Raw genomic sequence first — 23,988 nt, 5'->3', positions numbered from 1 at the left:
CCTGCCCTCACTTTTTCCTGTATATCCTCCTGGAAATCTCCACTCCCTCACTATAAACCCCCAGGATTCCGTGCATATAAAGCTACTCATCTTTCCCAAAACAGGGCCTTCAGTCCTGGGATAAGGCATCATCCTTGAGTCCTGGGGCAAGGGTCCTCTTCTTTCTCACTTCTTCCTGAGGGAACCCTTAGGACCAGACACAGGCTCACCTGAACAAAGACGGGGAACACCAGGACTTTGGGGGCCAGGGTGACGTAGGTGCCATAGCTTGAGTGCGTGGCGTGCGGCCTCATGACCGGGCAGTTTTGATAGTTCCCGTGGCCCTTCATGGTCTGCACCGTCTTCATCAGCCGGGACTTCTTCCCTAGGCCCGTGTAGGACTTCCCTTTACTGGGACTCCCTGATTCTGTGAAATAGAGATGGGGGACGATGAGGCACTTCCATCACTATTGCAAAGGTGTTCCCTCTGTAGAAACAGGGGACATGGATTCATTCGGTCAACAACCACTTACTGAGCAGCTACTTCGTGCCAGGCCCTGTGCACGATGCTGAAACACAGGGAGGCCTCACGTGGTCTCGGGCCTCAAGGAATTCCCTCGCACTCTAGTGAGAGACATTGGCATGTAAGCAAGCAAGCCCAGGGCTAGCACAGCGCTGAGAACTACCAGCTATGACACAGACAGCGCTCTCCACCTGCTGACCCAGGCCCCAGATCAGACTTTCCAGTTTGGCCTCACATTTTAAAAAAGCAAGAAATCACCTGTAATCCCAGCACTTTGGGAGGCCAATGTGGGCAGATCATCTGAAGTCACGAGTTCAAGACTAGCCTGAACAACATGGTGAAACCCCATCTCTATTAAAAATACAAAAAATTAGCTAGGTGTGGCGGTGGACGCCTATAATCCCAGCTACTGGGGAGGCCAAGGCAGAAGAATCACTTGGACCTGGGAGGTAGAGGTTGCAGTGAGCTAAGATGGCACCATTGCACTCCAGCCTGGGCAACAAGAGCAAAACAACATCTCAAAAAAAAAAAAAAAAAAAAAAAGCAAGAAATCACTCGTATTTGAAAAATCAGAAGTCCTGAGCCCACAGTCCCACATAGAACAATCAGCTGGAGTAGAGTGGTCACCAATCTGTGTGGCAGGGCATGCGCTCTCCTCACCAGACCCCCACACCATTCCCACCACTCCCCACACAACCTCAGCCCAGCCCAACCTGCTTTCTCCCTCCCAGCCCCACAAAGATCCACTCTCTGCAGCGGCGGCAGCAGCAGCAGAGAGTAAAGGCTATCCCAGGATGTACTGGAGTCCTCCCTCTATAGCCAAGGAAGCTAGAGCAGCCTGGCCCACTCCAGTCAGTCTAGAACAAGGAGTAGCACTTGCTGCCCCAGGTCACAGTAAAACGCACAAGCTCCGACATCAGGTGGCCATGCTCAAATCCTACTCTCCCACTTACCAGCTTGGTGAGCTTGGACAACTTATTTCACCCTCAGAGTCTTGGTTTCCTCAACTGTAATAACAGTGCCAAGCTCACTGGGTTACAGTGAGGCTTAAAAGAAATACTCTAAGTGAAGTTTTTAGAACAGTGCCTGGTACCCAGTAAGTGTGTGATAAAAGTTAGCTGCTAACTTATTCTTGTTTCGTGATTGTGATTTCTCCACTTGGAAAAGCAAGTTTGGAAGTCAGGTGCCCCATAGGACTCTGGGAATCTCAGGCTCCACTGCATTCAGGAGGTACTCCGGCCTGGCCATCCCCAGGGAGGAGAGCAGAGGCTGCAATGGCAGGGGGTCCCTCTTTAAGGGGACACTGATGGACACACACCCTCACCCTGAACATCCCGTCCAGTGGGCAGAGGGACAAAACACATGCGCTAAAAAGTCAGGGGTTCCTGGACCAAGCAGGTAGGAGGGGAAGTCCAGAGCAGTCAGGCTCCACATACTCCTGGGCCCCTTCTAAGACATTCCTGCTACTGAATGGGCAACTACCAGGTCCTCATTGCCCTGGGTGCCCAGCCTGGGTCCTGGGTGCAGGCCTCCCTCTGCCACTAGCAGCCCTGCAGTGAGGGGGGAACAGGTGGCCTGACCCCAGCTATACCTCAGGGAAGCTCCCCACCAACATACACCCACGGCGTCAGAGGAAAAACTCAGCTCAGAAGGTTTCACACTTGTTTCCTCCTCCCACTCCTTGCCCCTTCTCACCGAGCAAGGTGAGAAAAACAAGTTGACTCCCCCCCATACCCCTGACAAGTGACCACTGATCACAGACAAATCTGGGGGCAGTGTTCTAACCATGATAACTCAAACCACTTCCTGCCTCTTCTGTGAGTCACGTAGAGAGGAGTAGAATGAGCATGAGCCCAACTCTGTTCCAACTGATCGTTCCACGTGGGACTGTGGGCTCAGTGAGGCCAGATCTTCTGATTTTTCAAATATGAGCGATTTCTTGCTTTTTAAAAGCATGAGGCCAAACTGGAAAGTCTGCTCTGGGGCCTGGGTCAGCAGGTGGATCATGCTGGCTCTGTCACAGCTGGTGGTTCCCAGTGCCGTGCTAGCCCCAGACTTGCTTGCTCACAGGTCTCTCACTAGAGTGCAAGAGAATTCCTTGAGGATGGGCACCAGAGAAGCAGACACAAGGAAGATGTCACATAGCTCCTTGTCTGATCTGGCTCCACACATCAGCCCTGGAGGGGTGTGTACTGCCAGACCCTGGACTCTTTGCTTAAAGCACCATCCTGAGTCTCAAGATCCTCACTGAATTTGAGTTGGATGAGACATCCAAGCTGGATCACTGATTTCCCAAGTCACAAACAGTCTGTGTGACCCTGAACAGCTTTCTTCCTCCTCTGAATCAAAGTTTTCTCCACTGGAAAGTGGAGATGATACTGATTGCTGCCTTACTTGCTCCAGGGCCAGTGGGAGGCTCACACAAGAGACCAGATGGGAAAGAGCTTGGTGGATTGTACCACAGTGTGAGTAGTCAGGGGATTATCACAAACCCTATGCCTCCAAGTAATCCACTTAACAGGGCTAGTAGATGATAGGCAGGGCTGCTGAGGCTCAAACTGTGCTGTGAGGGAAACCCCATAGCCAGCCTGGATCTAGACAGTCTAATTTAAAATGGCCAAGCCTAGAGCAGAAAGGCAAAACCACGCAGGACTGACAAGCAGGGGAGTGGAGCAAAACAGACCAAAATTAAAGATGGGTACCATTTGTGGATGCCAAAATCTGGGTCCTGGGCCCCCAGTCTCTGACTTCTTAAAAAATTGATTTCTTCCCTTCTCTAACCCAGGAGCCCAGGGCTGTCACAGAATCCTCACCTACGGCCTCACCTAAGGCATCCGACTTGTAAGTCGGCTCAGCTCCATTTTGTAGACAAGGAAACTGAGGCTTGGAATGGTAGGGTGCCTGATCATTTGGCCAGTAAATTATACAAGCCAGGATTAATCCAACCCATGCAGCAGTCATGCCCTCCTGCCCAGTCTCCACCCACCCCTGGATAATATGCGGCCAGTGGGAGGGGCTCTGCAAAACTGTTTTTTTGTTTTTGTTTTTTTCAGAACAGTCCAGCTTGCAACCCAGTTACTGAGCTCTGTGAAGGCAAACTCATTTACTTGCCACCTGCTACCAACGTCTGGTCCAAACCCCCACATCACCCTTTTTTCCTCTAATACCTGCTTCGTTGACCAAATACAGTAATTACACGGCTTTGCTCCCAGATTCTGAGGCGAGCCCTGGCAGCCACCCTGCCCTGGCAGTGGCAAATCTGAGGCTGGGACACCTTTACAGGGTAGGGACAATGCTAAGGGCACCAGCAGCCCTGGGGAACATGCCAACCACAGCCGGGCAGGCACTCCAGGCTCCGGAAGGGCACCAGACCCTATTCAACTCAGGATGGCCTAACTGTCCCTCCTATTCAACTCAGGATGGCCCAACACTCCTGAAAGGCCATCTCTTGGCAGCCCAGCCAGAGGAGGGGACTGAGAAGCTGGCACCCTGGTGACAGGCTTCCTTAACCTCTAGACAACCCCAAGTGTGTTTAAGGGAAATTGTGTGCCCTGAATTTCACCCTTTCCTCTGAACCCCAGAACTGTGAGCTACAAAGACTTGATCCCTGACAAAGAGCAAAGATTCGTTATTATGATGAATACGTAAAGAAAGGTCAAGATCTTAATACAGGGATTCAAAGAGCTACCATGGTTACTAATGTCATCATCGCTTCCTTACTTGTCCCTTTCCCCATGGCTTAGATGACTGTGCCCTTGCTGACTTACTATGTATTATACTCTCAGAGGGGACTGAAACATGGATACAGGCTGGGAACACAGCAGGGAGACACAAAGGTACCTCTCAAACCGAGAAGGAATCAACCCCAGACACTGGCCTGTGCGCATGGGCCCCACTGCAGGCCGCATACCTCTCCAGACCCCTCCTTCATGACCAGATTCCAAAGCCTTAGAGGCAACCCGAGTCATTCTCCTTCAGTCAGTCACATAACCAAAATTCTACTGAGTATCTACCATCTGCCCTGGATCCTGTACTGGACCTACAGAAATGAGCCAGGCCCAGGCCTGGACCCGCATGAAGTCCCTGCTCAGCAGCAGCATATCCACTCTAACCTATGTGTCAACAAAAGCTTTTTAAGAATTCATCGTTGATGGAATACTACTCAGACATAAAAAGAATGAATTAACAGCATTTGCAGCAACCTGGATGAGACTGGAGACTCTTTTTGTAAATGAAATACCTCAGGAATGAAAAACCAAAAATCATATCTTCTCACTGATACGTGGGAGTTAAGCTGTGAGGACGCAAAGGCCTAAGAATGATACAATGGACTATGGGGACTTGGGGGAAAGGGTGGGGGGAGGGAGAGGGATAAAAGACTAGACTACAAATGGAGTGAGTATATACTGCTCGGGTTATGGATGCACCAAAATCTCACAAATTATCTTACTCATGTCACCAGATACCACCTATATCCCAATAATCTATGGAAAAATAAAAAATTAAAAATAAAACTCATCATTGAATTACTGTCAGACTCATCCCCAGAAGGAACACAGGTTCATTTCCAACTGACCAGGCTCAACTGCCCTAATGCCCCAAACCTGAGAGAATGAAGGTGTCTTCCATCAGGGTCCCTGAGCCTGAAGAGAGCCCTTAAGATCACAAAAGGCACAAGCACTTTCCCAACTACCCTCTATAAGCATCACCTTCACAGAACTGAGGATGAGCAGCAAGGAGGCAAGTCCGCAAGTGGCCATGCAAGAGCCACTGTCAAGGAAGGAGGTCCAGACACCAGCTGGACTTCTGAGCCAAAGCTCTCTGGCAGGCACTCGAAGGGTCTCAAAGGACGCCCAGCCAGTTTCAGCCTCAAGACTGATACGTCAGCCTTCCTGGGAGAAGAAAGGGTTTTGAGCTCAGCTTCCATCCCTGGCCAGGATTTAAAAGCCAAAGAAGAATCCACCCAGCAGCAGACATCTGTGCACTTCAAAGACGGTGACCCTCTGTATAGCATCTCTCAGTATACAGGCAACTACTCATAATTAGTCTCTCATGGAATCCTCCCAACAACCCTCTGAGGTAGGAATTATTGACCCCATTTTATAAATGAAGAAACTGAGGCTCAGTGAGGGGACATGACTTGCTCAAAGTCACATAGCTAGAACTCCAACTTGAGACTGCTCAGCTCCAAGCTCCATGACTCCCTTCCATGCAAGCCCAACCACGTTGCCTCTGGCACCTACATATATTGGTTGCTCAGTAAAATTGGATGAATCTCAATTGAATGCCTGAGTCCTGGACACTCTGTCTCTTAAATTGCCCTGGTAAGACTTCCCTCTCTCCTTCTCATTTCTGGCCTCACGAAAGAAAGACAATGGTTCCATGAGGGAGAAAAGGTACCAAGTGGAAAGGGAGTCTGTGTCGATAGGCTGAGTGACCTTGACTCCACTGGAAAGGCCTCAGAACACAGAGGCAGAGGCTGGACCAGGCTTCAGCTGAGCCCTGCTGTCTCTCTGAGCTAGGAGAGCACAGCAGCAGTGGTAGACTCACCTTCGGGGATGGTATCCTCCTGGTACACAGGCCGGAGCAGCTGCAAGGGAAAGACAGGAGAACCACCTCAGCCCCAGGAGGAGGGCAGGACGGCCCAGGAGGCTGCTGGACACGGGGCCCCACGGGAGAGGAAGTGGGGCACCTCAGGGCACAAGAGAAAAACAGCAGTTCTGGTAACCAGCTGAGGGAGGAGGCTGGGAGGGAACACAAAATCCCAGACTATGAGTTGAAAGAGGCTTTATGGGTCATGAAGTCTAACTCCTTGGCAAGTCCCCAGCTTCCTCTCCAGCAGCTCGTTCCAAAGTGCATTCCGTGGAACACTGGAATGGTAGGTAAGACGGTACCAACCATACCCTAAAGGGTGCCCCCATCAGGCAAGTCTGGGAAATTCGGTGTTAAACCAGGTTACACCACCTGCCGTAGTACAGGATGCCAGCCCTGGGCACACTGTGAGCCTCTCATAGGCTACTTTGCCTTGGGAATTTCCTAGATGAGGAAGAGAGTACAGGATATGTCTCAAGACTATTTGAGGCAGAACATCTTTGTCCCAGAATATCTCAGGGGACTGTTTGAGGGAGTGTACTCCTTCATCCCACCATGCAATCAGGTGGCATCTGCCTTCACACTTCCTGTAATGGGGACTCACTACCAACCAAGGCAGCCCATTCCACTGGGAAAAAGCCAAGGCTGGTACAAAGTTCTTCCTTCTGCGAGTTGAAATCTTCTAGCCTGTGCATGCCCTGGTCTTGGATCTGTGCCCTGAGGCCACAGAGACCCATCTGTCCTCCCCACCATGAACAGCCTTACAGAAGCCAGAGGTAGCACATACCCCATCTCCTTGCCCAACATCACAGCCCCTCACGGGCTCCTCATCACACAACTTTGAGTCTTCAAGTCTTCCCGGCCTCCCACAGGGACCCAATGCCCTTCACCTTCCCCACACCAGCTGTCCATACCTGGCTCCCAGGGTTCAGCGGGGCCAGGATGATGTAGTTGGGGTCGGTGGGGGCAGTGGCACGGGACAGTGCAGGCAGGGTATGCTGGCCTCCGCGCTTGGCCACCTCGGTGTAGCGCTCCCAGCCGCCGAGCAGCAGCCCATCAGAGCTGTCACATACCAGGTGGCAACTGTGGCGCTGCTCGGGCCGTGCCTGGGCCCCATGGGTGCAGTTCTTCTCCCGTTTGTTGGGGGGTGAAAGGAGGTCATGTGTTGATTTGCAGGAAGCCCGCCGCAGGACCCCGCCATCTGGTCCCGGCTTGACCTGGGGGACCATGCGCCACACGAGCAGGATAATCTCACTGTGGCAGCTCCTGGAAGGAAGGTGGGGGATCACACAGAGAGGTTGAGCCTGGGGAAAACCAGTATCAGCCAGAATGAGGGCCCGCAGGGCAGAGACGATGATGGAGCAGTGGGGAAAGAGGAGAAGCCCCCAGTGTCAGGGCAGGAAGGGATGCAAGAGACCATTTAAAGAAGAGACAGCAAATAGGTCACCTAGGTCAATTCCTATTGACTGGCAGTGGCTGAGAAGGACCCTGAGGCCAAGGACAGGTTCAGCAGGAAAGAGTTCCATACTCAATCCATGATGCTTGTCATAAGCAAGATATAAGCAAGTAAAGCAAGCAGGTCACCTAAGGGCAAGCCCTCATCTAGTTATTCCAAAAGTAGACCTAAAATGGGGCCATGGGGGTTTTACACCAAGGGACCAATATTCGGGAGACTCCAACATTTTCAAGAATAATATTTTAATTGTGCAACTGAAACATTTGCAACATCTTCATGTTCTTAAATAACAAATGGACTTAGCTCTTAAGTAGCAGAAATAATTAGCTAAAGCAGAAAGCAATCCCCTGGTGCCCAGTCCTGAGCCAGAGAGTCTGAGAGCATCTTCCCTGCTGTTTGCTCTGGAATCCAAAAGTGCTCTGAACCTGAACCTTCCATTCTCAGGCCGAGAAACAGATTCCTTGGGCGGAAGGAATTGCCTGCTCGCAGCTGGGCAAAGGAGGGAGCAGCAAGAGCTGGGCCAGGGAAGGCAGTGTGCCCAGGGCTGGGGTGGAGAGGGTGTGCTGTCAGCCCAAGGCCCCAGGCCGCCCGCTGCCCCCTGTCACCGGATCTCGTGGGCCAGCTCCACACATTTCCAGTGCTCCACAGGCCTCTCGTTCAGCTGCAGCACCGTGTCCAGCTGCTGCAGCCCTGCCCGTTCTGCTGGGCCCCCTGCAGGGACAAAGAAAAGCCATTCAGGGGCCCCTGAAGCCCAAGACCCCTTCAAAGGACCTGGAGTCCCTTGCTGCCATGGTGACCTCAGACAGGGACCTCCCTTTTTCTTTAAGTTTCTTCATCTGTGAAATGAGGGTCTGAACTCGGTGTCTCTCAATAGCCTTGAAAGAAGGCACCCCTTTGCCTTTCCTCCTTCCTGCCTGCCTTGCCCTGGTGCTGGCTCACCTCTCTGCTGTCCACCCTTCCACCCAGGACCTTACCCATCCCCAGGGCCTCCTATCTCATTGAGAACCTTCCCTGGGGACAGGCTCCCACACTTCATTCATTCCTTCTCTGCCAATCGTTGTGCACCAACTTCATGCCCACCCCTGTGCAGGCACTGGAAACACCCTGACCACTGAGCCCTGGTTTCTGTCTTTGAGATGCTCACTCTGTGATGAAGAGAAATCCTTTGTGAAAAGTAGGGAAGGATGGCTATTTTTAAGTGCTGATCAGGCTCAGGATACAATATCAGCTTCAAACAGAGTTCACAAATGACTCTCATTTTCCCATGCAGCCATTGCTGAAAATATAGGTTTAGTTCCTGTTCAAACTGATTGGGAAACAAAATATAAAAACCTATTTTCATTTTGATAAAAACAACAAAAAAAGTGGGCATATTTTCATAAATGTCAGTTTCATCTATGGTCACTTAAAAATATTATTCTTTTCCTTTTGAAAAGCCAGGACACTGTACTTCAGTCTGCGGCTCCCCTTTTGGTTCCAGCGTCTGTTTGCAAAGCCCATGTGTGTGGTGGACAAGTAGGGCTGGCATCCCCCAGTCGCTCACTTACCGGAATCCACAGCCTGTACTCGGACCGGAGAGTCGCAGCAAATGGTGAAGCCAAAGCCGTCCTTCCCCCTCGGGATGGTGATCTAGGACACAGGTCACTGCCAGTCACTGCCAGAAGTTGGAGGCTGCTGCCTCTACCCCAAGATCGGGAAGCCCACAGACCACTCCTGACAAGAGCCACCAGCCTCTCCAAGGGAACTGGAGCCACAAAGGAGCTGGTCAGCGCCTCACTGTCCCTATCTCAGTCCAGACAACTTGAGCACTGGGTAGGCCAAGCAACCCAGAGCTCAGCAGGCAAACCCAGGCCGACGTGGGGAGGGCCTGGGATAGACAAGGTCTTAGAAAAGCAAACCTTGCCCTCCTGAGCCCCAGCAGCCCCAGCCCTTGACCCAAGGACCCACCAGCACTGCCTGGCTCAGCCTCACCTCTGATCTACTGTTTGCCTGGCTCCCTTCTTCCTTTCTCACAGAGGTTCACAAAGCATTAGCCTGGAGCTGGCCTTGTGCTAAGGGCCCAAAGACAAGACCAGCCTGGTCACTGGCCTCCCAGAGAACAGGGGAGGGAACACTGGGACAGACACACTTTCTATTATCTCAGGCCAAGGGTCAGAGGAAGAGAGCTGGGATTCTGGGGGCCAATCTGTGGCCAGGGCCTCAAGGCATCCAGTGAGGACTCCCAGGTAAGGGGCAGGTAAGGTCACACATAGGCCTCCTGGCTGAACCTGAACTAGCCACTGACTCATATGCCTGCTGAGGCCCATGTGCCTGACAGGTCCCCAGCTCCTACTTTCAGAAGTCCATGAGAGGGCCTTGCCATCTGGATGCTCTTTTCAAACCAGCACACAATTATTGAGCTCCTACTGCATGCCAGGCTCTGTGGACGTACAGAGGCATGCAGCCTTGGTCTCTGGCTCCCAGAGGAGCATGATGGTACACAAACCTCTCCAGAGCAAAGCAGGGCACAGCAGGCACTAGAGCAAAGCAGGAAGACTGGGCCATTCTCAGTCCTTTGTGCTCCAACTGTGGATGCCATGCTTGGTACAAGGTAGGAACTCAGCAGAAGCTAATGTAGGGAGGGCAGCCTGGCAGTGTCCCCCATGGGAGGATACAGGAGGGTCTGCCAGCTCATTCCAGCTGCTAAGGCAGCACAAATCAGAAAAAGGATTCGAGGGGTCCCAAGAGACCCCCTAGAAAAGGTGGGACTTGAAGTGGGCCGGGGTGAGGCACATGGAAGGGTGTCCCAGGCAAGTCGAGAAAGAGGCCAGCTCAGCAAGCCTGGAAAAGGTCAAGGGCACCAGCCTTGTCAGAAGACTTCTGTCTCCTTCCTTTAAGAGTTGTCTCCCCAAGACTGGGCACCTGCACCCATTCACCTGCCAACCATCCCAGGGCCAGGCATGAGGAAGGCAAGCGGAGGGGGCCCAGGGTGACCAAGGGCCTTGGAAGCTGCAGGGACCTCTGAGGCTCTGCTTCCCACCAGCCCCGGGCCTGGATTCAAAGCGAGTTTGTAAAACAGGAAATCTGACAGACAAGGGGAAGGGGGAGGGGGCAGGAAAATACCCTGTTCCCATAAGAATTCTGGGAAAACACGCAGCTAAGACAGGAAGAGAAAAAAATGGAAAGAAAGAAAGAAAAACAAATGCGGGTGCGAGTGTGGAAAGCTGGGAAAAAGGAGCAACACTAGTTCCAGGGCCTGCCTGAGGCCAGGGAAGGCGCCAGAGCCTGGCCCCTCCATGAAACCAGCGGTGAGTTTTAGGGGCCTCATAAGTCAACCCTCAACCCAAGCAGAGGCCAGGGTCCCAAAGCCTATCTAGCACTTCCCCACCCCTACCCAACCCCTACCCCACCCAGGGCCAAAGCCCCCTGCATAGAAGACCCATCCCAGCATGCTGGGCTCTGGATGGCCAGTTCTGGGGAAGCAGCTGGAGAGTGGGGTCTAGGGAGGAGCATGCTCCAGAAAAACAGCCTCCTCCTCCCACCCAGACCCTGCATCTAAGCAGGACTGTGGGCAGGGGCCCCTCACCCTCCTGGGCACCAGCCTAAGAAGCGCCAGCCCAGATCACAGTCCAAGCCAGCTGGGGGTGTGAAGGAGGGGAAGAGGAGAAGGTGCCAGGAGGCACGCTCACCTCCTAGCTCGGAGGAAGCAGAATTACGTTCTGTCCACCATGATCACTGACCACAGCGAGAGGGCAGTGTCCAAAGAACCTGACCATCCCTGCAGCCCTGAGAGGGATGAGTACACTCATTTTACAGACAAGGAGATAAGACGCGAATTAAGTGCCACCCCCTCCACCCTCCCTGCTCTCAGTCCTGCTGTGACGAGGAGGTGAAGGAGGCAGCCTGCCTTGACTCCTTGGCAGCTCCTGACAGCCTGTCCTTCCTGCGGGTGGTTCTTGCTCTTTCCTGTCCAGGACAGAAACAGCCACTGCTCCCAGGGCTCACCCATGCCAGCCCCTCACTTCTGCTCTCCTGCCTAGTTTCTGCTCCTCTGTCCTGCCTACGCTTTAATCCCCAAACACCGCTGTGTATTAAACACCTCCTAGCTGTGCACAGCAGACACTGAGCCAGGCTCTTCACACCCATCATCCTATTCACTCCTGTGGCGCCATCTCTGGATTTCATTATCCCTATTTTCCTGACTAGGAGATAGAGGCTCAGAGAGGGGCAGTGACTTGCTCAAACGCCACCGCTAAAGAGGAGCAGAGCTAGATTTGAGCTCAGACCTGACAAAAAGCTTGCTGCTCTCAATTCTGCACTGGTTTCCAGCATAGCAACCGTCTTGAACTCTGAGTCCCTGAGCCCCAGGTCCAGCCCACAATTGCTCCTGGCCCCATTCTGACTGCCAGCATGCCCCATCTTCTAGCCCATAGCCCCAGGGTGACCAAGGACTTCTAGATGTCCCAACTAGTCCTCTCTCTGTCTCACCACACTGCCATCCAGATGCTGGTGTTGCAGGGGCTGCTTTTCCCAGCTCTAGGAGGGCAGGGAATACAGAGTGGAGCCTGCAGGGCAGAACCTGAGAGCTGGGGAGGACTGCGGAGAGAACACTGGGTCCCCTAGCAGGCAGGTTAGGGGGGTGTAGGTGGCCCTTCTGAGGATCTCCCTGGGACCTAAGCACTGCCTGTCAGAGGAGTCAGGACCCACAGTCCAGTCTGGTCATTAAAACAAACAGAGGGGCTTCTCTGTGTGATTTTTTAAAATCAGAACAATTTCAGAACTCCCTTCCAGATCAGATATCACTTGCCTTCACCATCCCTGACCCCACTCCTATTTTATGAGAAAAAAAAATGCCCCATCACAGTTCCAGAAGAGGCTCAATGGGGGCCAATGGGATCATCATGGCCCACTCTGCCCCCCTTCCAAGACTGGAGGCTGAGAGGCCAAACCCTCGCTGTAAAGTTAGATTCCAAAGTCAAAGGAATCCTGAGCCACAATGAGGCATCAGTGGAAGTGGGCAGGAAGTTCATACGCATGTACATATATACAAAAACACCCCACCTTGCATACGAGCACAGGCCAGCACACAAGCACAGAGGGCAGAATGGGCACTGCTGTCCCGTTAGAAGTAGGAAAAGTTAGCAAAAATACAAACTCCCCTCCCAGCTGCTCAGCAACTACGGCATTTTCAATCTCACACCCACAGGCCCTCCCCAAATAACAAGAACAGAAAGCCAGCTGGATTATCTCATCAAAAACACCACCCAGCCAGTGGTTAGGACTCCACACACACCTGGGCCCTAAAGAGGCCTTGGGTCCAGCTCCTGGCTCTAAATCCTCCTCCCGATATCAAAGTGAGCCTGCAGGGAGCAGGAGGGGGTACAGGCGACTTTGTGGGGAGCAAGGTCCTTCTCAGGTGGTTCCTCCATCCCCATCCCAAACACCCCACAGCCTCCCTACAAGGGCCCAAGCACCCACCTGGCGGTAGCGGCGCTCCGAGCACACCTTGCAGAGCCCATTGAAGCGGTTCATGGCTGCGGGTCCTGCCTCAGCTGCTGCCCCATGAAAACCCAACTCTCCCCCAGCAGCGGGAGCCCGCACTGCACCCGTCAGCCTGGCATGAGCACCCTGGGAAGCCCGCCCCACAGAAGAATGGCAGGAAATCACCTCTCACCTCCCCAAGCCCTGTCTGTACTGTGTGCCTCTGCACGATAAGCCCGAAGGCTTCCTGAAACCTCAGAATGACAAAGAAGAGGGAGAGTTTTATATTAAAATTCCTGTCAACTAGTTAGTATTCCCCGGGCCCGGCGGGGAGAGGGCGCCTTTGTTCTGGCTGCATTCTCCGCCATGGGCCACTTTGTGATTCCAATGTTCTTACAAACACCCCTCACTGGAGGAGAACCCAGGCAGAAAACACAGCTGCTCTATAACAACGCCACCTCTCCCTGCAAGTCCCAGGGTCCCCGCTAGAAATCTAGGAGACTATCCCAGCCTAAAGAATCCAAGGACACCTTGTGAGGGGTTGCACTCACAGACATCCATCTCAAGACAGGGAACATAAAACATTTGGAGTCTGAAGACCTGCCTGCCACTTGGAAACTACTTAAAAGTCAGTTTCGGCCAGGCACAGTGGCTCACGCCTGTAATCCCAACACTTTGGGAGGCCGAGGCAGGTGGATCACTTAGAGTCAGAAGTTCGAGACCAGCCTGGTCAATATGGTAAAACCCTGTCTCTACTGAAAAAAATACAAAAATTAGCTCGGCGTGGTGGCAGATGCCCGTAGTCCCAGCTACTCGGGAGGCTAAGGCAGAAGAATCACTTGAACTGAGGAGGCAGAGGTTGCAGTGAACTGCGATCACGCCACTGCACTCCAGCCTGAGCAGTAGAGCAAGACTCTGTCTCAAAAAAAAAAAAAAAGTCAATTTCTTTGTCATTTGTCCATGGAAGTGGGTTGCTGTCAGGATCTGGTGATACACGGACCATAAAGTCAAATGTGAAAAAAATTTCCAGGTCAACAGACAATCCAGCCTCCTCATCTTACTGACGAAGAAACTGAGGCCTGGAGAGGTTATGGTCAAACAGCAGGGCAGTGTGGGGCTAGGACCAAAACCCAGGTCCTATTTCCTGCCTGGCAGTCCCAGGATGGCATCCTGCAGAGCGGCACATGGTGAGCCCAACTGCTTTTGCCCATCTCAGAGGGCCTGGGGAAGCCCAGTCACCCACTCAAGCCCTTGATGATAGAGGCCTCCTTAGTCCAGCCCAGCTTTGGTTGCTGTGTGACTGTGGGCAGATCACCTAGGTTTCTGGGCCTCCATCTCCCCAACTGCACAGTGCAGGAGCTGAAGAGATGGCCTCCAGGGGCTTTCCCCCAGCCCCAACCAAGCCTCTGAAAAGCACACCCTCTTTGCTGAGTCCCACAGACATCTCTGAGTATGCAAGCTCAGGAAAATCCAGTGTACCACAGAACAAGGCCCCCAGGGGCTTGAGGCCTATGTGCAGAATCCAGCATGCAGCAGGACTTTACAAGCCACCGAGAAACCTAGTGTGGGAGGAAGCAAACCTATGGTGTGGATGCCCATGTAATCTCCACAAATCCCTGGGGAGGCCCCCTGGTCACTACCCTCTCTGTGCTTGGCAAGTACAGAGAGGGGAAAAGGTCTTTGTAGTTCCCCACAGAAGCCAGAGGAAAGCTTTTCAACTCCTAATGAATCCACAGAAAACAAACCTGACAAGTTACTCCTGGCAAGTTTCTCTGCCTAACCCAGTCGCAACTAGACATATGTGCCAGATAAACTGAAATTACTTAAAACTGAAGTTGACACTCAGTTCCCCAGTCACACTAGCCACATTACAAGTGCCCAACAGGCACAGGTGGCAGGTGGTCACCACATTGGCCAGCACAGCTCTAGACTGCTCAATGGGCCAGGCCTTGGACAGGTCAACAGCTGTATCACAGCACCCAGCACAGGGCGGAGCCCACATAGGTGGAAATATTTAATGAAATGAATGAGTGAATGACTTGAATGAGTCCAAGTGAAAATGTTTGGTAGATTGTAATACACCGATATTGTGTAATATGTAACATACTGTTAGGAACTACAGCAATGTCATATATTCCCAGCTAGGCCACACATAGGAGGCAGTGTGCCACAGCACTCTGAAAAGGAGGCTGGCCCTCACTCAGAACCTGCCTTCACCACCTGCCAGCTATGTGGCTGCGGAGAAGGCCTAACGCTCTGAACTGCATGTGTCTCTCGCATCTGTGAGATTCAGAAGTGACAGCTGCCTCAGAAGGGGCTGTAAAGATTAGGTAACGGTACCTGGTACACAGGGGCTAATGAATTGCTGGGAGTTTATTTTTCCCTCTCTCTCTTTTTTTAATTTTTTATTTTTTTTATATATATTTTTTTTATTGACACAGAGTTTAGCTCTGTTGCCCAGGCTGGAGTGCTATGGCATGATCTTGGCTTACTGCAACCTCTGCCGCCCAGGTTCAAGTGATTCTCCTGCCTCAGCCTCCTGAGCAGCTGGGACTACAGGCATCTACCACCATGCCTGGCTAATTTTTTTGTATTTTTAGTACAGACGAGGCTTCACCATGTTGCCCAGGCTGGTCTTGAACTCCTGACCTCAGGTGATCCACCCGCCTCGGCCTCCCAAAGTGCTGGCATCATAGGTGTGAGCCACCACGCCTAGCCAAGTAATTCCCTCTCTTAATTGTTAAAGAAAACCATAGATCCCCTGCCATGCCCTGCAGAGATGGAATGAATTTTGAAGAATTCATGTGAAAAAGGCTCCTTTCCAGACTTGAAGCCCTAATGGAGAACCCATTGGTCTCAGGCTCAAAATCACAGCTGCCCCCTGATGTCAAACAGACCTAACCTGAAAGGGTGATTTGGCCTCAGTCGCAGGGGAAGCAGTAGGCTAAGACAGCCTGTGGGAAGGGGAGGACTGTTTCCAGAGGCCAAAAGCTAGTAAGATCCAGATGTTTGTATTTTCAGAGGTGGGGGCCTGGCTCTTTCCCCACCCCTGCCATGATCATGGATACCCTGAGAAGAGCATTTATTTCCTATAATACACCTCAGGAAAGTCAAGAAATCATCCCTGCTGAGTGCATGACTGGCCGAGTTTCAAGCACCAAATGCTGTCCCTTTAGGGGTTTCCTGGGCCCAGGGGCTGACAAGGAGCAGATGCAGCCCCTGGAGCAATGCCCTAGCTTGTCCCCACCTACCTTCAGTTTCTCCCCATTCTCAGTGTCCCCACCTCCTGGCATTCTCAGCAGCGGGTCTGGAAGGCAACAGAGCAGAATCAGAAAGCTACCTGTGGCACAAGAAGGCTCCCCTCCTTGGACCGCCCAGAGGACAGTGCTGGGCAACAGGTTCATGGGACTGCCCATGGCCACTCCGGGCCTCAGGATAGGAAGACACCTGAGGCTCAATCCAGACAGGGACTCAGGGGCCAGGGCTGCATGTGGGAAAGGCAGAACATGAAAAGGGCCATGAAATCCATGTTCTGAGCCTTGGAGATCATAGCAGGGCCTAAACACCCTGTCTGTAGAGGTGGGTACCCCAAGGTGAGCAAGGCAGCCTCGGGGATCCCTGAGACACGATGCTGGGAAGGAGCCATTGGGGAAGCATAAATTACCCCATAAGTGAGGGAGCTAAACCACATGGGGTCAGGCCACAGCCTCTCCAAGGAAACAAAGGAGGCATGGGCAAGAGGCTGCCTGCAGCCTGCACTCTAGTGGGTGCTCCTGAGAAGTCCCTGCACCTAGCAGCCTGGGTGGCAGGGGTCACCAAATACCAAGACTGATGCCACTGTGCAAGAAGGGAGGGAGGGGCAGGTGCTGGGAAGGGAGGCTGAGGTGGGTGTGCAGGCACCTCTCAGCAGCTGCAGTCGCCGCGTGGCCACCTTCAGGTGCTTGGTCCGGCCCAGGTGCTCCCCTAGGAGGTAGTACCAACCACTAATCTCCTGTCACAAGAGAAGGAATGGCACGCTCAGACACAGGAGGCAGAGGCACAGGTCAGGCAGCCACCGATCCCCTTCCCCTGACACCCTCCCACAGGAGAGAGAGACTCTCCAGCCTTCCTGTCCCTGAGCTGCCATGCCTGCACCTCCAGGAAGGCTTCCGTAGTGCTCGAGGCAGAACTGGCTCTCCCCTCTGCCACATTCCCGCAGCCTCTTATCCCTGGAGGACAATCATCTTCTTGCCTGTCTCCCCCACTGAGCTGTGCATAGGCTCTCGGATGTGCCCCACACTATGCCTGGTATACAGCAGGAGCCATATTTGTTGACAGAAGTGAGGGAGTGAAAGAGGGATGGAGAGGCCAAAAAGTCGGCATCCTGTGGCTCCTGAGCAGTCTCCACGGGGAACATCTCTTCCCAGGAGAACGAAGCCAAGGCTGCAGTCAAGAGAAGCTCTTTAGGACCCACGTGCAGGACAAGCGGTCCTCAGCCATCTACCCCAGGACACAAAGCTACGTGGCAGGCCATGCCACAGGCCATCAGGACATTTCCAGGGATGTACAAAAGGAAGTCTCCCCACCCTCCACCTTCCAGTTTGGGGGGTGCAGTACAGAGTAGAAATTGATAAGGGACCAGTGACCCAGAGGGAGGATTCTCAGGTCCCAGAGTCCTCCTGTAGCTGAAGGAAGGCTCCACAGAGGATGGTGCTGCTCACTCCATCCCTGAGCACCTGTCAGGCCCAGAAATATCAGGCCTGGTAGACATAAGAAGAGGACCCCTGGAACAGACCATGGAAGCACCTGGCCCTCCTCTTCTGGGGCTGGCCCAGGAGTGCTCTGGGCCCCAAGGGATCTGCCAGTGTCTTCAACAGCTGATGCCAGACTCAGCACCTCCTGGGAAGACCTAGGCTGCCTAACAATGGCTCTCTGGCAAGACAAACCAAGAAGGGGACCAAAACCTCAGCTAGGCAGGTGACAAACATAGGACTTCTATGCAGACAACACCAGCAGGCCCCTATCTCAGTGGGGGTTTCTTTCCCACAGAGAGAAACCCTGCCTGTACCAGCCCCGGCCCAGGTGGGATGATCCTGAGAGAGCATCCCTAGGACCCACCTTGTCCGGAGTCAGGAGAGACTTCACCCCAAAGCTCATGCAGCCAATGAGTCCACTCTGTCTGGGAGAACAATTGAGGCTGGAGTCAGCACTTTTTGTTGGGCTCTATCGGGAGGTCCATTATCAAGTATAGCATGGGTTTGCCTGTTGCACTGCCGTTTACAAAGCACTTTACCCACATCATCTCATTTGATCCTTCTGACTGTGTGAGGCAGGCTAGAGAGGAGCTATTATCTCCATTTTACAGAGGGAAAAATGGAGACTCAGAGTTGGTCCCTTTCCCAAGATCACAGGACAAGTTCAGCACTCCCTCCACCAAACACAAAAGCTCAGAAGTACTTCATGACTTTTAACTGCTCCAGTGCTGGGTAGATCTGAAGAGCTGGTCCCCATAGGGAACCTCCTTGTCCACATCAGTTAGTGATGCTCAGTGGAGAAGAATAGTTATGGGACTTCAAGCTCAAGGAGTTTTGTCTCAGGTCTAGGAAGGAGCTGAGCAGTTCTTAGATGGCTACAGATCAAGGTCCAAACCAACATGACACAAAAGTTGCTGAGACCAATCTGACCTGGCTGCCAGCAGGGCAGGTAGGCATGGGCCAGGGTCAGGCCCCATGGGGATGTCAGACTATGGCAAGGGACTAAGTTCAATCTGGTCCTTCTTGGTTAAAAAGAATTCACAGCTGGGCATGGTGGCTCACACCTGTAATGCCAGCACTTTGGGAGGCCTAGTCAGGTGGATCACTTGAGATCAGGAGTCGAGACCAGCCTGGCCAACATGGCGAAATCTTGTCTCTATTAAAAACACAAAAATTAGCCAAACATGGTGGTGCACGCCTGTCATCCTAGCTACTCAAGCTGAGGCAGGAGAATCACTTGAAACTGGGAGGTGGAGGTTGCAGTGAGCGGAGATTGCGCCTCTGCACTCCAGCCTGGGCGACAGAGCCAGACTCCACCTCAAAAAAAAAAAAAAAGAAGAAGAAAGAGAATTCAGAGTTCCTGAAGAATGTCCACCATTGAGCCTCAATGTCTAACAATCAGGGACTAAGAGTTGGCAGCTTTTAATAATGACGACATCAGCCAGGTGCAGTGGCTGACACCGGCATAGCTGTAATCCAGCACTTTGGGAGGCATCACTTGAGCCCAGAAGTTTGAGACCAGCCTGCACGACATAGGGAGACATCGTCTCTGCAAAAACATTTTAAACTAGCAGGGCGTGGTGGCATGAGCCTATGGCCCCATCGACTGAGGAGGCTGAGGTAGGAGGATCACTTGAGCCTAGGAGGTCAAGGCTGCAGTGAGCTGTGATTGTGTGTAACTGTTCCTCCCTCTTGGGAAGTGGCCAAGTCAGCACTAACAGGAGGCAGTTGCAGTGACAAAGCAAGACCCTGTCTCAGAAAAATAATAATGATAACATCGATTAATATTAATAAAGTCCAAAAATATCTTGCTATTGTTAGAGAAAAGGAAGTTTACAAAGCTGTAAATTTAATGAGTAATGTGAGTTTAATGAGAAAGACATCCACAAAAATACTAACAGTGGTTATATCTGGTAGATGGGATTACTAAGGGTTTAATTTTCTTTTATGGGTTTTCACTGTTTTCATAGGGAACAAGTACCCTTTTTGTAATCAGGAAAAAAAAAAGATAGTATCAATCTACTTTTAAGTACTTTTATTGTGCCACATCCTGCTCTATCCTGACACTAAGGGTTTTTTTTTTTTATGTTTATCTTTCTGTTCTCTCTTTTACCCCATCCTCAACTTGGACTCCTTCATAGGTTGGTTTAATAACTATTAATCAAGAAACATCATGTATATTTAGGCTGGAGCATAACCTTGGAGGCTGCCTTCAATATCTGAAGGATCCACAAAAATAAGAGATTTGGCATGTTCTGTGGAAGACACAATATCAATGCCAAGATGGAACAGGCTGCTGGATAGGTAGTAAACTCCCTGGTCTAAGGGAGTTTACTTTCCAGAACCTGGTCTAAGGGGTCCTGAGCTAGGGCAGTGGTTCTAACCAGAAGTGTGCCACAAAACCACCTGAACAGCCTGTCTGAGGTCTATGCTCCAGGACTTCTTCCTGAGGACCCAAAACTAGTTGGTCCAAGGTAGGGCTTGGACATGGGAGCCTGGAGAAAGCTCTCCAGGGGATCCTGCCAAGCACCCACTTATGCTTGCCCCCGTCAGTGATCTAGAAGGTCTCTATAAAGACATATTATTCAGATTCTCTGGAAAGGGTGGCAGCTTACCACCTGACAGTCCTAAGCAAAACAAAACTACCTTCTCACAGGCAGCTAAGTCAAGTGAGGGATCAGGAGGCAGGGCGCTGGGGGATTGCTCCTCAAATCTGGTCCACCTGCCTGCAAACCCATGCTCTGTCCCATGGCACAGGGTTGAAGCCCCTGCTTCTGGCTGTCTCTTGACAGCTGTTCTCAGCCCATCCACCACTCCTGCGCCTAGTTCCTCCAGCCTTGGCTCCATCTGCTCCCTTCTCCCTTGCCTCTCTCATCATCTAAGGCTCTATTAATAATCTATTCGAAAAGGACGATGCACTCACCCCATTAAAGTGACCCTTCCACATCCACCTCCCCAGCCCACCGCCAAAAACAAATACTCCTCCCCCTTGGGATGTAGCCAAATCAGCACCAACAGGAGACAGTTGCAGTGACCATCAGAAACAGCCAGCACTAATCTAAGCTGCCATTCCAGAAAAGCCTTGGCAAGACTCCACCAAAGTCCTTATACCAATTTCATTTTATTTGTCACACATTTGAGAGAAATCCAGCTGCTATTCAGGGGCCTATACTACACTCTGCTGTACACTTTCCTTTCATACTGGGTAGGGCTGAAACTTTCTAAATCTCCAAGCCAATGCATTAGCTGGGCAGCCTCTCTCTGCTCTTCAATAAGTGAAATTTTCATTCCTTGGTGCTTAGAGAATGTTAAATGGTTAATAGCCTCCCTTGAGTTTTACTTCCTGCTAAGGGGCCTTCCGTGATTTCACGATAACTCAAGCAGAGTAAATTGCCACAATTAAGGTCCATAAGCAGGAATCTCTAAGTGTTCTTCAATTAGCTATTCCTTATGCCTGCTTTTAAAAAATCTTTGGAGGAAGAAAGACTTATTTTAAAGCAAACTGAGTACATGACAATACAGCAGTCAGTTTATAAACTTGGGAACTACCGCTCATCCTGGGGAGTGCCTGAAATCTCACTAGCTGCAATGCCTCTGGCACCAAGCCTTGGTTAATTCTGACTGCCAATCCCTGAGCTCTGGGCTTGGTGCACTTAGTGAAGGCTTGACAAATGGATGAATCCATCACGACCATGATTGGCAGGCACTGGGCAAGGAGCCACAGCATTAAGGAAACAAGACAAACATCCAGGAATTTCAATAGCAGTTCAAGACAGCAATACAGGGGATGCCACAAGACAGGGTGAGATTGACAGATGAACAGTGCAGGCAACAAATTCTGAAGGCTCGGGGACACAAGGGGTAGTTTCGGGCTGAGAGGCTGGGAGAAGACCTGTGAATTGAGCGACAGAGAATGAAGAGCATTTGGGCAGAGGGAACAGCCAGTATAAAGACTTCATGCAGCGCATGTGGGGAATAGTATTTGGTTTACTTTTGAGCATAGGGTTGTAGACTCTTTACAAGATGAAAAAATATATTATTTTTGAGAAAATGCACTTTAGTTCTCCCTCTCAGGAGTCTTAAACTATTTCTGTTACAGGGTTACACCATTTAATCCTAATTTATTTTTAACTCGATGACTTGAACATAGATTTTTCCATTCCCTTTTTCTTTAAGCCCAGTACCCATCACTGGTCACAAGCTTTCTGACATTAGGCCACGTACTTGGCACTGAGATCTCGTTTATAAAACGGATTAAAAGACTGCATACACTTACAATGCCCAGGACAGTGCAGGGCAAATAACAAGCAGAATCTCCCTAAATGTAGCTACTATTAGCATAAAAGATTATGTCCTTGGCTGGGCGTGGTAGCTTATGCCTGTAATCCCAGCACTTTGGGAGGCCAAGGCGGGAGCATCACCTGAGGTCAGGAGTTCATGACCAGCCTGGCCAACATGGTTAAACACCATCTCTACTAAAAATAGCAAACTTAGTCAGGCATGGTAGCCCACGCCTGCAGTCCCAGCTTACTCAAGAGGCTGAGGCAGGAGAATCACTAGAACCCAGGAGGGGTAGGTTGCAGTGAGCTGAGATCACACACCAGAGCAAAACCCTGCCTCAAAAAAAAAAAAATTACCAAAAAAAGACTATGTCTTTTAATTACATGTATATATAATGTTCTTTAGTTACATATATAAATATATAATATATAAAGAACATATGTAACATATAATTATATATTATATATAATTTGTATATACCAATAATGTAAAATATATTATATAATATGTAATTATTATACGTATTATATATTATATAATTACATATTATATAATATAATTTATTATAGAATTATTAATTCTATATTACATATAATTTACATGTAATATATAATATATTGAACATAATCTTTGGAGATATAAATATAATACACACATACATATTTTACCTTGGTACCCAACATTATAATTCTCTCCAAGTCTGTTTCCTGGCCACAAGTTCTGAAAATGCTACGATGAATACTAGAAGCTTCAATTTGGTTTTTGCCATATTATCAAACAGAATTTTTAAATAGCTGAGTCCCATATTCACTAACATACTGAGGAATTACTATTAATTTTTAAGTGTGATAATGTCATCATGATTAATTTTTAAAGCCATCTTTTAGAAATATATACTGATGAGATGAGATGTCTGGGATTTGCTTTAAAATAATTCACTGGAGAAGGGGAGAGTGGATGGATGTAAATGAAATAAGATTGGCCATATACTGATAATTGATGAAACTGCCCTATGAGTAAACGAGGGTTTATTATGTGATACTTTCTACCTACGCATGCATTTGAAAATGCCTACAACTTTTTAAAACTCACAGAACCTTGAAGCTGAAAGAAACATTAGCGATCTCTGCATTTTACAGACAAGGAAACTGAGGCTCAGCATGGGGAAGGGACTGATCACCAGGGTGAACTGCAATCATCCAGCCCTTCCCCAGAGCTTCTTTGTATATCATCTTGTTTCTCTAATCCAAGTTCACAGCCATCCCTGGGAGGATTGTGAGAATTAGTGAAACAGATGCTTTCCTGTTATCTCCTATCAGTTTCAAATCATGACCTCCACACATCTGGCTGAATGATTTTATAAAACTCCACTGTCAATTCAGCAACAGCTCATGTCTGTATTCCCAGCACTTTGGGAGGCTGAGGCAGGAAGAGCACTTGCAGCCAGGAGTTGGAGAACAGCCTGGGTAACATGGCAAGGCACGGTCTCTACAAAAAAAATTTTTTTCTTAATTAGCTGGGTGTGGTAGTGTGCACCTGTAGTCTCAGCTACTCAGGTGGCTAGAGGATCAATTGAGCCCAGGCTGCAGTAAGCTCTGATCACACCAGTGTACTCTAGCCTGGGTGACAGAGTGAGATCCTGTTTCAATCAATCAAACAGCAATCAATGAACTACGCTATAAATGCACTGAGAAGCAGCCTGAGTCCCGAGGAGCAAGCATGCTGACACAGAAAGAGTATGCTTTGAAGTCATTTATCATCCATGTGAGATGGTCAAGTGTACTGTAACGTGTCTACAAGAACCTGGGCTTGGCACCAGCCTGCCTGCATTTATATCTTGTTTCACGGCACCCTATCTGTGTTACCTTAGGCAATTTATGTAATGTCTCTGTGCCTGTTTCCTCACCTGTAAAAGAGCAATAATAATAATAATAATAATACCTAACTCTTATGGTGTTGTGAGG

At 50.5% G+C, this 23,988-nt stretch overlaps 1 protein-coding gene across 15 annotated transcripts in view; it reads right to left on the bottom strand.

The window, feature by feature from the left end:
- The window catches only part of RGS3 (regulator of G protein signaling 3), a 158,526-nt gene that overhangs the window by 83,111 nt on the left and 51,427 nt on the right, over positions 1-23,988 (bottom strand). For 11 of the 15 annotated variants that reach the window (XM_074395198.1, XM_074395200.1, XM_074395199.1 and 8 more), the window contains 8 exons: positions 18,108-18,168; positions 16,911-17,001; positions 16,262-16,317; positions 9,098-9,179; positions 8,156-8,261; positions 7,009-7,360; positions 6,053-6,092; positions 210-406 (listed from right to left, as the gene is read on the bottom strand). In XM_074395198.1, coding sequence (XP_074251299.1) covers positions 210-406; positions 6,053-6,092; positions 7,009-7,360; positions 8,156-8,261; positions 9,098-9,179; positions 16,262-16,317; positions 16,911-17,001; positions 18,108-18,168 — 985 coding nt within the window. The other 4 variants (XM_003925207.4, XM_039474755.2, XM_010335930.3 and 1 more) reach the window with 3 other exon arrangements.

The sequence above is a fragment of the Saimiri boliviensis genome, chromosome 2 (genome assembly GCF_048565385.1).
Source record: "Saimiri boliviensis isolate mSaiBol1 chromosome 2, mSaiBol1.pri, whole genome shotgun sequence".
NCBI classification, from domain to species: Eukaryota; Metazoa; Chordata; class Mammalia; order Primates; family Cebidae; genus Saimiri; species Saimiri boliviensis.
Note: the sequence above shows the minus strand (reverse complement) of the source record. Positions and strands in the feature narration are given on the sequence as shown.